The sequence below is a fragment of the Parasteatoda tepidariorum genome, chromosome 8 (assembly GCF_982258835.1).
Source record: "Parasteatoda tepidariorum strain Cologne lab strain chromosome 8, Ptep-v5.0, whole genome shotgun sequence".
Taxonomy (NCBI): domain Eukaryota; kingdom Metazoa; phylum Arthropoda; class Arachnida; order Araneae; family Theridiidae; genus Parasteatoda; species Parasteatoda tepidariorum.
The window spans coordinates 108,341,670-108,360,408 of NC_141762.1; the positions used below are offsets into that span (position 1 = coordinate 108,341,670).

An 18,739-nucleotide genomic window follows, 5' to 3' on the forward strand; every position below is an offset into this window, starting at 1 on the left:
ACAAACCTTGTCTGCAAAAATTTGTTGGTCTGTTTTTTGGAAGAAATAATTTTTTCGGAGTGTTCGGTACCGATCACAATAATATAAAAGATGCTCTATGGTTTGTCTTTGGTTACAGTTAGAGCAAGTATCTGATTTATTAAAAAATTTGTTTTGGTGTACTCCGAACACTCCGTGCCCCGTTAGAAATTGGTTAAAATAGAAATTAGTTTGCAACCTTGTAGTTGACGGGGTCTTAATGAATTTAAATGTATGCCTGCCTTTCTCAGAATTTTCCCAATTGGTTTTCCACCTTGCCATTAAATATTGTTTGATTTCGGTTTTAGCTTGTTTGGGGGTCTTCAGAACCTGGAGATCCACACTGTCAGAACCAATGGCTTCCTTTGCTGCCCTGTCTGCCTCCTCATTGCCCTGGATCCCCACATGTGCTTTTACCCAGTTCAAAATAGTGCTCTTATTCCAAATTTTTTTGATCTCTTCTATGAGTTTGGAACTGGGTTCTGGGTCAGCCAGGGCCTGGAGGGATGATAGTGAGTCTGAAAAAATCGTTGCATGTGTAATATCATGTTGACGTAGCCATATCAGGGCAGACTTGATTGCCAAAAGCTCTGCAATAAATATGTTGGTGTTATCAGTGACTCTGGTGGAGGCTTTGAAAATCGTGATACCGTTGTTCTTAACTATCATTGCGTGTGAAGTCCTGAATTTATTCGGATAATCTGCCTCCATCCGAGAGCCATCAGTGTAGATCTCCACTCCCTGATCTTTAGGGCTGCTATATCCCCAGGGCAAAGCAATGTAATCTGAAGGATGCCCTAGGGCTGGTTTCTCGAAATCTATGTTATGATCAAGATCAATTGGTAGAGTATAATTTATGTCCTCGAGTCTCCAGCCCCACTTCACCCTTTTGCAAAAGATGTCCTCCACGATTTTCAAACCAATTGGCATAACACCCGCCAGTATCTGGATTGTCTCTGTGCTTGTTGTAGCATAGGCCTTCGTGATAGTTAAGAGTGGTATTCGCTGGATACTGTTTAATTTTTCGTTAATTCTCCTAGTATTTCTGTACCAGACACTGGCGGCGTAAAGTATAATTCTTTCACTTGCCTGGAGATATATGCGTTTCAACAATTGTGGTCTGAGACCCCATGTAACTCTGGCGACTCTCCTAATTCCCTGATTAAAACCTGTAATTCTGTCTCTAATATCATTTAAGTGTGGAATCCATGTCAGACCTGGATCGAGGGTCACCCCTAAGTATCTCATCGTACTTACATTTTTAATATTGTTCGTATCATCCGGTCTAAATTTAATACAGGGGAGTCTTCCCATCTTTTTTTTATTTTTTGGAAATGTAATAAGTTGAGTTTTTTCTTTCGAAAAATTTAATTTGTTGTTCTCGGCCCAGTCTGACATGTGGGATAGAATATGAGTCGCCAGTTTATCAAATTTATAGAAAATTGGACCACTTACCAACAGTAAAATATCATCTGCAAATGCAATGATATTGAAATCATCATGGTTAAAATCAATAAATTGGCTAAAATTTATATTACGAACTAAATTAAAAATGTCATTAACCAAGATCAACCACAAAATGGGTCCAAGCGACGAGCCCTGTGGTACACCAATGTTTAAGTTACTTTCTACTAGAGTATCGCCGTTATCTCCTAAAAATTTAGCCTTTCTATCCTTTAGGAAGCTAAAGACACAACCGGCCAAATTGTCGGGCAATGCCAATTTGTTTATTGCGTTCTTCAGGATTGTCCAATCTGCACGGTTGAACGCATTCTCGATGTCCAGAGCCACCCCAATGGTATGCTTATTCTCTGATTTCTTTTCACAGATGATATCAACAACTTTTTTAAGCGCCTCGTCCGTTCCCCTCCCAGCCCTGAAGCCATATTGATTGTCATTGATGAGGTTTCTTTTCTCAAGATGATATGTTAATCTTTTTGTAAGCATTTTATCTAATATTTTTCCCCGGACGGCTAGGAGCGAGATTGGACGGTAATTGTTTGGCAAGTTTAAATTTCTGTTTGATTTAGGTATCAGGGCGACTCTGGCAATCTTCCATGGTCTTGGAAAATAGCAGTTCATAAAACAAATGTTAAAAAGAGTTAGCAACCAATTTCTATTTGTAAAATAAATATCTTTAAAAATTTCGTTTGGTATACCATCAGGGCCCGGCGCCTTGTCTGTTTTAAGACCGTTGATAACCAGCTCCAGCTCACTTACAGTAAAATTTGGCTCACTTACATTTCTTCTCACAATATCAATTTTTTCACAATTCGTCTCCGGGAAGTGGTGCTGCATGATTCCCCGAACTGATTCCTGGAGGGACTCCGCTGCATTTCCATTAATAAGGATTGGATTTATGATTAGTTTCTCATTCAAAGTGCCCTTAGCTATTTTATACGGGTTGGAAAAGGCATTTTCCGTTGGGAGGTTGTTAATATAATTTCTCAAGTTTTCTGCCTTTGCTTTTCTGATAAGTTTCTTGTATTTAGCAAGGGAAGCTTTAAATTTAATCATGAACTGTTGTCTAGTCTCGGGATTTTCCTCTCTTTGAAATCTCCTCCGTAAGGCCCTAGTTTGTTTTCTATGGAGTCCCAGAACTGGTGTCCACCAGGAACAATGCTTTTTGATTAAGATTGGTTTTCGAATTCGCGACTCTTGGCAGGCCGCAATAATTTCATTGCTTACTTTGTCAATAAATTGATCAATTGTTGTTGAGTCGTTTAGCTTATCAAAATTATTTTTTTGAGTAATTTCATAGAGCTTTGGTCTCAATTTCAACCAATTAATGCTATTATATTTAATAGTGTGATGTTGTCTGTTTACATTGCTCTGTTGACAGCTGGTATCAATTATTGCGGTGATTAATTCATGGTCAGAGCATGAGACGCCGTCGTGGACCTCAAAATTACCAATACTATTGCAGTTGGTGGCAATAATGTCTATCCAGCTCTGCCCGAGTACTGAATTGAAAGTAGGGGGAGAGTCTGGACTATTAACAATATCCAAGTCGTGTTTTTGCAGAAACTCCACGACAGCATCTCCTCTGGCATCTCTCTTGGGGCCCCAGACAGTGGATTTCGCGTTCAGATCCCCACACAGCACCACAAATTTTCCCCGAGAGGTAGCCATGATTGGCTCGAGAACATTCAGTACCAAGTCAATTCTATCGTTCGGAGGACAATATACAGAGAAGAAAATATAATTATGACAACCAAGTTTAAAATCTATTACACATATGTCCCTGGTGACTAGGACAGGAAAAATATCACATATATCGGGGTGTACCGCAACCGCTGCTCTAGGTTTGTCTTTCTTATAAATTAATCTAACACTGTTAGGAATGCCGGTAATAATACTATCGTTGTTATAATGAGGTTCATTTAGGCTTGCTATTTTAATTTGTTTATTAACGAAGTCATCGCTGAATTGTATGTTTGCAATTGAACTATGGTGAAGGTTTATGTGTCCCAGAATTGTATAATGTGTGGAGTTAGAAACCATAGTCGGTTCGTTTCATTTGATACCTAGCCGCTCTAACATACTGTGGACAGTCCCTGTCAAAGGGGCAGTGTTCGATGTTCAAGTTCAATTTGAATTTACGGTTTGCTGCATCACAGTTTCTACAGAAGCGGTCTTCATGACATTCGTTTTCATTGTGCTGCGCTGAAGAGCAGCACCTACAAATTTTCCCGCTTTTACAATCCCTAGCCACATGACCTATTTCAGCGCATTTGAAACATTGCCTGATGCTTAATGTTTCTTGAAAGCTGTGCCTTCTCCAACCAATATTCAGTTTCTCCCTATATTTGATTTGTCTGAAAGTGACTGGATCCAATTCTATAATTCTGTGGGCCGTACCATTTCTAGACTTTAGTTTGGCAACCACTTTGACCTCACCATCCTCCATCTCCGGGTTTTGTCTGATTAGTTGTTCACACAATTCCTCGGGTGGTAGTTCATCACTAACTCCGAATACAATAATTCTTGGTCTCTTGAGCTTGGGGGCCTCACACGAGTAGTCTTTACCAAAATCAGATCTTCCAAGCTCGCGCTTCATTGCCTCGAGCCCCTCTGCCGTGTCGGTTTCAATAAGCACTCCGCCGTGTCTAATGTTGGCAACCCTCTTGATCCCCACTCTGATATTACCTGGGTTCAAGCACGACAGAAGTGCTGCTTTTGTATCTTCGGATGCTCCACCCTCCTTCAACGGTCGAATGATAGCCACATGCTCTTTGACCGGTCCAGGAAGCTGATGTTGTTCATGGCCTTTCCCCGTCAATATTTCAGCATACGTTTTCCTACTTTTAATTATGGTCCTAGTCTGGTCTTCGATGATTGGGTCTAAAATTGTTTGGTTCACCTCTCGCACTTCATCAAGTTTCGATTTTAAGACAGCAATTTCAGCATCCTGTTTGCCTATTAGCAGTATAAGTTCGTTCGTGTAACCGATGATCGAGTCCCTGACAAGGTTAGTAATTTTACTTTTCTCTTTGTAGAGCATCGTAATGATGTTTGTTTCAATTGCCTTCGCTGGGGTCAATGTTGGGATGACTGATTCTTCCTGCTGGTGCTCCTCATCTTCTTCTTCACTAGCGTCTCCATTCGTCGACATGATCACTCAGCCAATGGAATGTGCGAACACCAACCACCCCAACTAACAAGGGATCCGGCCACAGTCTTACCTCAACAGTAAATTAGTTTGAGCAAATGACAATAGCAGAGCAGCAAAAGCAATTACCCACCCCAGGGGTACAGAGTAATGATAATAAAAAGCAATAAAAATCAAGGCAGTAAAACTAATCAATAAAAGCTTAAAGTTACGAGTTAGTCAAATAAGGAAATAACCAAAAATGATCAAATCCAATGAATATCAGTACAATACAGTAAATACGGTAAGATACAATAAAGTTAAAAAGTAGAAGTTAAAAAACATTACCAGAAAGTCCAGATAAAATATATAAATATAAAAGCAATTTGGAGACGATCCCCGTAAATGTTAAAATATCTTCAATTTGGAGACAGCCCCCAGAAAAACCGTAAAAAAATAAATTTGGAAACGGCCCCCAAGAGCTTGGTGACAAAATTACAATTTGTGACTGGTCCCCGCATTCGTCGGTCATCAGCCGACAACAAAATGGCGAAATCACAAAAAAGTACACAATATACTATTATCAATGAAGAAGATGACAGTACTCAACTGTATTATAGCATAATCTATATATTGACTTCTTAGGCAACAGGATTTATCACTCCACACTAATCACACACGATAAAAACTATTTAATTTAGTGAATAAACATCAAAACAGCACAGCGATCTCCGTCGCCATCTTGACCTTAAAACAAGGACAAATGGTTAAAATGTGATGAACCGTAAGTAAAGTATTGCAAGAGTCGAATTTGGGAGGAGATTCTCCAAACAACAGATGAAGATGCGTGAGTCGAGTGTGGCCGATTCTGAGACGATTAAGCTTTACATCTGCATTACGTAAACGTAATACAGGTAAGGGGTCTATATATGGTTTGATGTTATGAAGTTTATTTTGAGTTTGAGGGTCCCAATGCTGTTGCCAAAGGGACGAGATGAGCTGTCGAACATGTTGTTTAATGTCTGAGAATGGTACAGATATTGTTAATTCAGTAGTTGCAGATCGTGCTACAGAATCAGCCAACTCATTCCCTGGGATACCGACGTGACTCGGTATCCAGCAAAATGAAATATTAAATCCCTTCTTGTGAAGAGCGATTAATAAATGATTAATGAAGCATAAAATTGGGTGAGTGTCACTGCGAAAATTTTCTAACTGGTTCAAAACGCTCTTACTATCGGAGTATATAAAATACTTTCGTTCGGAGCGTGAAGAAATCAGCCGCAATGCCAAAAGGATGGCAACAGCTTCCGCAGTGAAGACGGAACAAATATCTGGGATCTTGTAGCTATAAGTATCATCAGCGATGATGACACCACAGCCTACGTATTCCGTCGATTTTGATCCGTCAGTATATACAGGCATATACTCAAAATATTGGTGGCGATGAGAATTGAATATTTGTTGATAAATGATGGATGCAACATTAGATTTACTGTACAACTTAAAAAGGGAATAAAACTGATATGGTGAGATGATCCATGGTGGTATGAGAAGATGATCTAAGCATCTATTTTCTCAATTAATTGTATACTTCTTTGATATGTTGTTGATATTTTTTTATTTAAAGAGAAAACAAGTTTCCTCCAACCTTTGCTTTATATTTAATTATTTCCGCTGAATATTTATAATTTTCTTAGATATGAAAAAAAAATCGAGAAATATTCCAACACCCTATTCACGAAGTCACTGATCTAAAACTAAGCATCTATTTTCTCAATTAATTGTATGTTTCTTTGATATGATGTAGTTATTTATTATTTAGAGAGAATACTAGTTTCTTCCAATCTTTGCTTTATATTTAATTATTTCCGCAGAACTTTTATATTTTTCTTACATATAGACAAGAATCGAGAATTATTCCAACACCCTTTTCATGCAGTCACTAATCTGAATCTAAGCATCTATTTTTTGAGCTAATTGTATACTTTTTTGATATGTTGTAGTTATTTCTTTATTTTTAGAGAAAGCTAGTTTCCTCCAATCTTTGCTTCATATTTAATTATTTCCGCAGAACTTTTGTATTTGTCTTACATATAGGGAAGAATCGAGAATTATTCCAACACCCTTTTCATGCAGTCACTAATCTGAATCTAAGCATCTATTTTCTCATTAATTGTGTACTTCTTTTATATGTTTTAGTTATTTCTTTATTTTGAGAGAAAACCATTTTTCTCCAATCTTTGCTTTATATTTAATTATTTCCGCTTAACATTTATATTTGTCTTACATATAGACAAAAATTGAGAAATATTCCAACACCCTTTTCATGCAGTCACTAATCTTAATCTAAGCATATATTTTCTCAATTAGTTGTATACTTCTTTGATATGATGTAGTTATTTCTTTACTTAGGGAGAAAACTATTATTCTCCAATCTTTGCTTTATATTTAATTATTTCCGCTGAACATTTATATTTGTCTTACATATAGACGACAATCGAGAAATATTCCAACACCCTATTCACGCAGTCACTAATCTATATCTAAGCATCTATTTTCTCAATTAATTGTATACTTCTTTGATATGTTGTAGTTATTTATTATTTAGAGAGAATACTAGTTTCTTCCAATCTTTGCTTCATATTTAATTATTTCCGCAGAACTTTTATATTTTTCTTACATATAGACAAGAATCGAGAATTATTCCAACACCCTTTTCATGCAGTCACTTATCTAAATCTTAGCGTCTATTTTTTGAACTAATTGTATACTTTTTTGACATGCTGTAGTTTTATCTTTATTTAGAGAGAAAACTAGATTCCTTTAATCTTTGCTTTATATTTATTTATTTTCGCCGAACGTGTTTATTTGTTTTACATATAGACTGAAACGAGAAATATTCCAACACCCTTTTCATACAGTCACTAATCTTAATCTAAGCATCCATATATTCTCAATTATTTGTATACTTCTTTGATATGTTGTAGTTATTTATTATTTAGAGAGAATACTAGTTTCTTCCAATCTTTGCTTCATATTTAATTATTTCCGCAGAACTTTTAAATTTTTCTTACATATAGACAAGAATCGAGAATTATTCCAATACCCCTTTCATGCAGTCACTAATCTGAATCTAAGCATCCATTTTCCGAATTAATTGTATACTTTTTTGATATGTTGTAGTAATTTCTGAGAGAAAACTAGTGTCCTCCAATCTTTGCTTTAAATTTAACTATTTCCTAAGAGCATTTATATTTTTCTTACATATAGACAAGAATCGAGAAATATTCCAACACCCTTTTCACGCAGTCACTAATCTAAATAAAAGCATCTATTTTCTCAATTAATTGTATACTTGTTTGATATGTTGTAGTTATTTCTTTATTTAGAGAGAAACTAGTTTCCCCCAATCTTTGCTTCATATTTAATTATTTCTTCCGATCATTTATATTTGTTTTAAATATAGACAAAAGTCGAGAAATATTCCAACACCCTTTTCATGCAGTCACTAATCTAAATCTAAGCATCTATCTTCTCAATTAATTTTATACCTCTTTGATGTGTTGTAGTTATTTCTTTATATAGAGAGAAACAAGTTTTCTCCCATCTTTGCTTTATATTTAATTATTTCCGCTGAACGTTTTTGTCGTTCTTACATATAGACAAGAATCGAGAAATATTCCAACAACCTTTTCACGCAGTCACTAATCTAAATCTGAGCATCTATTTTTTCAAATAATTGTACACTTCTTTGATATGGGTTGGTTATTTCCTTATTTAGAGAGAAAACTAGTTTCCTCCAATCTTTGCTTTATATTTAATTATTTGAGCCGAACATTTGTATTTGTCTTTCATATAGACGAAAATCGAGAAATATTCCAACACCCTTTTCATGCAGTCACTAATCTAAATCTAAGCATCTATTTTCTCAATTAATTTTATACCTCTTTGATATGTTGTAGTTATTTCTTAATTTAGAGAGAAAACTAGTTTCCTCCAATCTTTGTTTTATATTTAATTATTTGAGCCGAACATTTATATTTGTCTTACACATAGACAAAAATCGAGAAATATTCCAACACCCTACTCACGCATTCACTAATCTAATTCTAAGCATCTATTTTCTCAATTAATTGTAAACTTCCTTGATATGTTGTAGTTGTTTCATTATTTAGAGAGAAAACTAGTTTACTCCAATCTTTGCGTTATATTTAATTATTTCCGCCGAACATTTTTAGCATTCTTACATATAGACAAGAATCGAGAAATATTCCAACACCTTTTTCACGCAGTCACTAATCTAAATCTGAGCATCTATTTTCTCAATTAATTTTACAATTCTTTGGTATGTTGTAGTTATATCTTTAATCAGAGAAAAACTAGTTTCTTCCAATCTTTGCTTCACATTTAATTATTTCCGCAGAACTTTTATATTTATCTTAGATATAGACAAGAATCGAAAAATATTCTAACACCCTTTTCACGCAATCACTAATCTAAATCTAAGCATCTATATTTTCTCAATTAATTGTACACTTCATTGATATGTTGTAGTTATTTCTTAATTTAGAGAGAAAACTAGTTTCCTCCAATCTTTGCTTTATATTTAATTATTTCCGCAAAACTTTTATATTTGTCTTCCATAAAGACAAGAATCGAGAAATATTCCAACACCCTTTTCATGCAGTCGCTAATCTAAATCTAAGCATCTATTTTCTCAATTAATTGTATACTTCTTTGATATTTTGTAGTTATATCTTTTTTTAGAGAGAAAACTAGTTTCCTCTGATCCTTGCTTTATATTTAATTATTTCCGCCGAACGTTTTTGTCATTCTTGCATATATACAAGAATCGAGAAATATTCCAACTTCCTTTCCACGCATTCACTAATCTAATTCTAAGCATCTATTTTCTCAATTAATTGTAAACTTCCTTGATATGTTGTAGTTATTTCTTTATATAGAAAGAAACAAGTTTCCTCCCATTTTTGCTTTATATTTAATTATTTGAGCGGAACATTTATATTTGTCTTACATATAGACAATAATCGAGGAATATTCCAACTCCCTATTCATGCAGTCACTAATCTAAATCTAAGCATCTATTTTCTCAATTAATTTTATACCTCTTTGATATTTTGTTGTTATTTCTTTATTTAGAGAGAAAACTAGTTACCTCCAATCTTTGCTTTATATTTAATTATTTCTTCCGATCATTTATATTTGTTTTAAATATAGACAAAATTCGTGAAATATTCCAACACCCTTTTCATGCAGTCACTAATCTAAATCTAAGCATCTATTTTCTCAATTAATTTTATACCTCTTTGATATTTTGTTGTTATTTCTTTATTTAGAGAGAAAACTAGTTACCTCCAATCTTTGCTTCATATTTATTTATATCTGCCGAACTTTTTTATCATTCTTACATATAGACAAGAATCGAGAAATATTCCAACACCCTTTTCACGCAGTCACTAATCCAAATCTGAGCATCTACTTTCTCAATTAATTGTACACTTCTTTGATATGTTGTAGTTATTTCTTTATTGAGAGAGAAAACTAATTTCCTCCAATCTTTGCTTCATATGCAATTATTTCTGCAAAACTTTTATATTTGTCTTACATAAAGACAAGAATCGAGAAATATTCCAACACCCTTTTCATGCAGTCACTAATCTAAATCTAAGCATCTATTTTCTCAATTAATTTTATACCTCTTTGATATGTTGTAGTTATTTCTTTATTTAGAGAGAAAACTAGTTTCCTCCAATCTTTGCATTATATTTAATTATTTGAGCCGAACATTTATATTTGTCTTACACATAGACAAAAATCGAGAAATATTCCAACACCCTTTTCACGCAGTCACTAATCTAAATCTGAGCATCTATTTTCTCAATTAATTAAGCACTTCTTTGATACGTTGTAGTTATTTCTTTATTGAGAGAGAAAACTAATTTCCTCCATTCTTTGCCTCATATTTAATTATATCCGCCAAACTTTTTTATCATTCCTACATATAGACTAAAATCGAGAAATATTCCAACACCCTACTCTCGCATTCACTAATCTAATTCTAAGCATCTATTTTTTCAATTAATCGTAAACTTCCTTGATGTGTTGTAGTTATTTCTTTATATAGAGAGAAACAAGTTTCCTCCAATCTTTGCTTTATATTTAATTATTTCCGCTAAACGTTTTTGTCATTCTGACATATAGACAAGAATCGAGAAATATTCCAACAACCTTTTCACGCAGTCACTAATCTAAATCTGAGCATCTATTTTCTCAATTAATTGTAAACTTCCTTGATATGTAGTAGTTATTTCTTTATTTAGAGAGAAAACTAGTTTCCTTCAATCTCTGCTTTATATTTAATTATTTGCGCCGAACATTTGTATTTGTCTTTCATATAGACGAAAATCGAGAAATATTCCAACATCCTTTTCATGCAGTCACTAATCTACATCTAAGCATCTATTTTCTCAATTAATTGTACACTTCTTTGATATGTTGTAGTTATTTCTTTATTTACACTGAAAACTAGTTTCCTCCAATCTTTGCTTTATATTTAATTATTTCCGCCGATCATTTGTATTTGTCTTTCATAGAGACGAAAATCGAGAAATATTCCAACACCCTTTTCATGCATTCACTAAACTAAATCTAAGCATCTATTTTCTCAATTAATTTTATACGTCTTAGATATGTTGTAGTTATTTCTTTATTTAGAGAGAAAACTAGTTTCCTCCAATCTTTGCTTCATATTTATTTATATCTGCCGAACTTTTTTATCATTCATACATATAGACAAGAATCGAGAAATATTCCAACACCCTTTTCATGCAGTCACTAATCTAAATCTAAGCATCCATTTTCTCAATTAATTGTACACTTCTTTGATATGTTGTAGTTATTTCTTTATTTAGACTGAAAACTAGTTTCCTCCAATCTTTGCTTTATATTTAATTATTTCCGCCGAACATTTGTATTTGTCTTTCATAGAGACGAAAATCGAGAAATATTCCAACACCCTTTTCATGCATTCACTAAACTAAATCTAAGTATCTATTTTCTCAATTAATTTTATACGTCTTAGATATGTTGTAGTTATTTCTTTATTTAGAGAGAAAACTAGTTTCCTCCAATCTTTGCTTCATATTTATTTATATCTGCCGAACTTTTTTATCATTCATACATATAGACAAGAATCGAGAAATATTCCAACACCCTTTTCATGCAGTCACTAATCTAAATCTAAGCATCTATTTTCTCAATTAATTGTTTACTTCTTTGATATGTAGTAGTTATTTCTTTATTTAGAGAAAAAACTTGTTTCCTCCAATCTTTGCTTTATATTTAATTATTTGAGCCGAACATTTATATTTGTCTTACATATAGATAAAAATCGAGGAATATTCCAACTCCCTATTCATGCAGTCACTAATCTAAATCTAATCATCTATCTTCTCAATTAATTGTATACTTCATTGATATATTGTAGTTATTTCTTTATTTAGAGAGAAAACTAGTTTCCTCCAATCTTCGCTTTATATTTAATTATTTGCACCGAACATTTATATTTGTCTTACATATAGACAAAAATCGAGAAATATTCCAACACCCTTTTCACGCAGTCACTAATCTAAATCAAAGCATCTATTTTCTCAATTAATTGTATACTTGTTTGATATGTTGTAGTTATTTCTTTATTGAGAGAGAAAACTAATTTCCTCCATTCTTTGCTTCATATTTAATTATATCCGCCAAACTTTTTTATCATTCCTACATATAGACAAAAATCGAGAAATATTCCAACATCCTACTCTCGCATTCACTAATCTAATTCTAAGCATCTATTTTTTCAATTAATCGTAAACTTCCTTGATGTGTTGTAGTTATTTCTTTATATAGAGAGAAACAAGTTTCCTCCCTTCTTTGCTTTATATTTAATTAATTCCTCTGAACGTTTTTGTCATTCTTACATATAGACAAGAATCGAGGAATATTCCAACTCCCTATTCATGCAGTCACTAATCTAAATCTGAGCATCTATTTTTTCAATTAATTGTACACTTCTTTGATATGGGTTGGTTATTTCCTTATTTAGAGAGAAAACTAGTTTCCTCCAATCTTTGCTTTATATTTAATTATTTGAGCCGAACATTTATATTTGTCTTACACATAGACAAAAATCGAGAAATATTCCAACACCCTATTCACGCATTCACTAATCTAAATCTAAGCATCTATTTTCTCAATTAATTGTAAACTTCCTTGATATGTAGTAGTTATTTCTTTATTTAGAGAGAAAACAAGTTTCCTCCAATCTTTGCTTCATATGTAATTATTTCCGCAAAACTTTTATATTTGTCTTACATAAAGACAAGAATCGAGAAATATTCCAACACCCTTTCCACGCATTCACTAATCTAATTCTAAGCATCTATTTTCTCAATTAATTGTAAACTTCCTTGATATGTTGTAGTTATTTCTTTATATAGAGAGAAACAAGTTTCCTCCCATTTTTGCTTTATATTTAATTATTTGAGCGGAACATTTATATTTGTGTTACATATAGACAATAATCGAGGAATATTGAAACACACTTTTCATGCACTCACTAATCTAAATCTAAGCATCTATTTTCTCAATTAATTGTACACTTCTTTGATATGTTGTAGTTATTTCCTTATTTAAACAGAAAACTAGTTTCCTCCAATCTTTGCTTCATATTTATTTATATCTGCCGAACTTTTTTATCATTCTTACATATAGACAAGAATCGAGAAATATTCCAACCCCTTAATCACGCATTCACTAATCTAAATCTAAGCATCTATATTTTCTAAATTAATTGTACACTTCCTTGATATGCTGTAGTTATTTCTTAATTTAGAGAGAAAGCTAGTTTCCTCCAATCTTTGCTTTATATTTAATTATTTCCGCCGAACATTTATATTTGTCTTACATATAGACAAAAATCGAGTAATATTCCAACACCCTTTTCACGCAGTCACTAATCCAAATCTGAGCATCTATTTTCTCAATTAATTGTTTACTTCTTTGATATGTTGTAGTTATTTCTTTATTTAGAGAGAAAACTAGTTTCCTCCTATTTTTGCTTTATATTTAATTATTTCTTTCGAACATTTATATTTTTCTTAGATATAGACTAGAATCGAAAAATATTCTAACACCTTATTCACGCAGTCACTAAGTTAAATCTAAGCATCTATTTTCTCAATTAATTGTATACTTCTTTGATATGTAATAGTTATTTCCTCATTTAGAGAAGAAACTAGTTTCCTCCAATCTTCGCTTTATATTTAATTATTTCTTCCGAACATTTATATTTGTCTTACATATAGACAATAATCGAGGAATATTCCAACTCCCTTTTCATGCAGTCACTAATCTAAATCTGAGCATCTATTTTCTCAATTAATTGTACACTTCTTTGATATGTTGTAGTTATTTCTTTATTTAGACTGAAAACTAGTTTACTCCAATCTTTACTTTATATTTAATTATTTCCGCCGAACATTTGTATTTGTCTTTCATAGAGACGAAAATCGAGAAATATTCCAACACCCTTTTCATGCATTCACTAAACTAAATCTAAGTATCTATTTTCTCAATTAATTTTATACGTCTTAGATATGTTGTAGTTATTTCTTTATTTAGAGAGAAAACTAGTTTCCTCCAATCTTTGCTTCATATTTATTTATATCTGCCGAACTTTTTTATCATTCTTACATATAGACAAGAATCGAGAAATATTCCAACACCCTTTTCATGCAGTCACTAATCTAAATCTAAGCATCTATTTTCTCAATTAATTGTTTACTTCTTTGATATGTAGTAGTTATTTCTTTATTTAGAGAAAAACCTTGTTTCCTCCAATCTTTGCTTCATATATAATTATTTGCGCCGAACATTTATATTTGTCTTACATGTAGACAAAAATCGAGAAATATTCCAACACCCTATTCAAGCATTCACTAATCTAAATCTAAGCATCTATTTTTTCAATTAATTGTATACTTCCTTGATATGTTGTAGTTATTTCTTTATTTAGAGAGAAAACTAGTTTCCTCCAATCTTTGCTTTATATTTAATTATTTCCGCCGAACATTTATATTTGTCTTACATGTAGACAAAAATCGAGAAATATTCCAACACCCTATTCAAGCATTCACTAATCTAATTCTAAGCATCTATTTTCTCAATTAATTGTAAACTTCCTTGATATGTTGTAGTTATTTCTTTATATAGAGAGAAACAAGTTTCCTCCCATCTTTGCTTTATATTTAATTATTTGAGCCGAACATTTATATTTGTCTTACATATAGACAAAAATCGAGGAATATTCCAACTCCCTATTCATGCAGTCACTAATCTAAATCTAATCATCTATCTTCTCAATTAATTGTATACTTGTTTGATATGTTGTAGTTATTTCTTTATTTAGAGAGAAACTAGTTTCCACCTATCTTTGCTTCATATTTAATTATTTCTTCCGATCATTTATATTTGTTTTAAATATAGACAAAAGTCGAGAAATATTCCAACACCCTTTTCACGCAGTCACTAATCTAAATCTGAGCATCTATTTTCTCAATTAATTGTACTCTTCTTTGATATGTTGTAGTTATTTCTTTATTGAGAGAGAAAACTAATTTCCTCCATTCTTTGCTTCATATTTAATTATATCCGCCAAACTTTTTTGATTGATTGATTGATTGATTGTTGTAAATTTTTGGCGCAAGAGCCATGGTTTGGCTATACCGCGCCTAAATCTAGGTTAAAATTACTATAACTTTGTTAAAACGAGAACAATTAGGTTAAAATGAGCAATTTGTCCAAAATTAAAACAACTAATTTAAAATTTGTCAACTAGGTTATAACTAGTACTAAATCAAGTTGTAAAACCCGATATGTTTTATGTACAGTATTAAATTTTGTTGAGGTGTGTCTCCAAGTAAGAATGATAAAGTCGGAAAGTCACAGTTAAAGTACTGTCGTCTTTTAGATTTAAATTTCATACACTGGGTCAGAAAATGTTTTACTGTAAGGGACACTTTGCAAAAATTGCATTGTGGAGGTGCTTCATTTAAAATTAAATACTTGTGTGTCAAGCGGGTGTGCCCTATGCGTAGTCTGTTGATAAATACCTGGGTTTTTCTATTGTAGTTAGTCAATGGTGCAAATGGTTTAATATCTGATTTGATCTCATGTAATTTATTGTTTATTTCATTATTCCAGTTGGCCTGTCTGAGTTGGGTAAGAGATTCTGCAACTAAATTTCGAATGACAGGTAAACAGTGTGGTTTATTCGTAAGATTGTGGGTCGATTTGGCTATTGAGTCTGCTGTTTCGTTACCCTTAATGCCCATATGTCCAGGAATCCAACCAAATATTATTTCGTAGTTATTGTTCGTGAGTTCAATGTATAAATTTAAAATATGTGGTATAGTAGAGTGAGATTTACTGCTGAATTTCTTTATAGCATCGATACAGCTTTTTGAATCAGAAAAGATAAACCATTTTTTGTGCATTTGTTTTGAAAGAAATTGTAGAGCAAGAAGAATGGCGCAACATTCCGAGGAAAATACAGAAAAATTTGAAGGTAGTTTCTCTGATAGCACTCCTGCGCTGTGCACAACCGCACTAGCAACATGGTTATTGAATTTTGATCCATCTGTGTATAACACATAAAAGTCGTTAAAATTATATAAATGGGAATAAAATAGCTGTTGATAAATCACCGCAGATGTTTTATCCTTAGTCAAGTTTTTAAAAGTGTCAACAGTTTTGACATGTACTTCATTCCACACAGGAATTAACTCAGCTGATTCTAAAACATTAAAATCATCTAAATCTAATTGTGTTAAAAGGTTTTTCATTCTTAATCCAAAAGTAGGAATTAAGGCAGGTCTGTTGTTGAAATGAGTAGAACATGATGGTGTTAAAACATGAGAGTATAATGGATGAGAAGGGTGACATTTAATGTGAAAATAAAAGTTAAGAGAGAGTCTATTTCGTCTCAGAGCGAGAGAAGGTTCGTTATGTAAAGCATATAAACTTTCGATAGGTGATGTACGGAAAGCTCCTGTGGCAATCCTGAGTCCTTGATGATGAATAGTGTCTAGATATTTTAAAGCAGACTTTCTAGCTGATCCATAAACTATAGCACCATAATCTAACTTGGAACGGATTAAAGAATGATATATTTTGAGCATAGATGTAGTATCTGCCCCCCAAGATGTATTAGCCAGCACTTTTAAGATATTTAATTTTGCAAAACAGGATTTTCGTAAGTTTTGGACGTGAGCTTTAAATGTTAATTTTGAATCTAAGATCAGCCCTAAAAATTTTGCTTCCTGGACAACAGGGATAACAGCATTATTAATGTAAAGTTCAGGATCAGGATGAATCCCTCGTTTTCGACAGAAATGAATACAAGAAGTTTTACTAGGTGAAAAGGTAAATCCATTTAAATCAGACCATTTTAAAATCTTGTTTATTGAAAGTTGTAACTGTCGTTCAATAGTTCGCATGCACGTGGCTCTGCAGGTCAATCTAAAATCGTCTACAAATAACTCGCCCTCCACTGTATTTGGTAAAAATGATAAAAGTTCATTTATTTTTATAAGAAACAAAGTCACACTAATCACGCTACCTTGTGGAACTCCTTCAAGTTGGTTAAAATTATTTGATAAAATTGTATTAATGCGTACCTGAAAGGTTCTATCAGTTAAAAAGTTCTTAATAAAATAAAACATGTTTCCCGTAATATTATATTTAATTAGGTCCATTAAAATACCATGTTTCCAAGTCCTATCGTATGCTTTTTCCAAATCGAATAGCACTGTCACAAGGTGTTGTTTTTTAAGAAAAGCTAACCTTACTTGCGTTTCTAGCATAAGTATATTGTCAATAGTGGATCTGCATTTTCGAAACCCGCTCTGATTGCTATGATATATATTTCGAGATTCAAGAAGTTGGACTAGTCTGGTATTAATTATCTTTTCGAGAAGTTTACAGAGGCAGCTGGTCAATGCAATTGGTCTATAATTGTTCGGGTTTTTCGAATCTTTTTCGGGTTTGGGAATAGCTATGACAATAGATTTTCGCCAAGAAGATGGAAATTCTCTTTCTAACCAAATTTTGTTAAATAGCTTTAAAATTGTTTGTAAATCAGTATCTGGAATATTTTTTAGCATAGAATTATGAAGTTTGTCTGGACCTGCCGATGTAAACCGGACACAGCTTAAAGCAGATTTTAATTCTGAAAAAGCAATTGGGGAATTGTATTCATCAGATGGGCATGATAAAACTTTTAGAGGTATTTTTTCAATTTTATTTTTATACAATTGAAATTTTGTCGGATAATTAGAAGGGTCTGATACTTTGCTAAAACTTTAAGCCAGAATATTTGCGATATCTTTAACATCGAATATTTTATTTCCACTGGTTTCCAAATGCGGTATAGATTTATTAGGGTAGTGGCCAGAAATGGTTTTAATTTTTTTCCAGATTTCGCGGGATGTAGTTTTGTTGTTTATACTAGAGACATATTGCACCCAAGATTTTTTTTGACTAATTCTTCTAGTTTTCCGTGAAAAGGCTCGCGATTTTTTGAAAGCTATTAAATTTTCAATGGTAGGAAATCTTCGAAATTTTCTCCATGCTTTCTTTTGAGCTTTTTGAGCAGCGCTACATTCTGGGTTCCACCAAGGTTTTGGATACCTCGGGAGGTTACCAGAGGTGCAGGGTATGCTTTTATCAGCTGCATCTAAAATAGCGTTTGTAATGGATATTGTAGCTTCTTCAATAGATTTGTTATTGATTAAATTGTCATTTAGGTTTACAGAGTTTTTAAACAAGTTCCAGTCAGCATGTGAAAATTTATATTTCGGTTGTACGTTTCCAAGATTTTGTCCAGATCCTGAGATACGTAAAATTAAAGGAAAATGGTCACTTTGGCATAAATCATTGTGTATTTTTAATTCTGACGTACTATAAACATTGGGAGAGCAAATTATTAAATCTATTGAGTGAAATGTTCTGGTTGGAAAGTGGAAGTGCGTTAGTTCATCTTTATTGAGTAAACAGAGC

At 32.8% G+C, this 18,739-nt stretch overlaps 1 protein-coding gene across 1 annotated transcript; it reads right to left on the minus strand.

Annotated features, from left to right (window-relative positions):
* Positions 1 to 15,531: 15,531 nt before the first annotated feature.
* On the minus strand, positions 15,532 to 17,178 carry LOC147806669 (uncharacterized). The gene has a single exon (XM_087149699.1). It carries the CDS (start codon positions 17,176 to 17,178, stop codon positions 15,532 to 15,534), a length of 1,647 nt encoding a protein of 548 aa, XP_087005825.1.
* Positions 17,179 to 18,739: the final 1,561 nt, after the last annotated feature.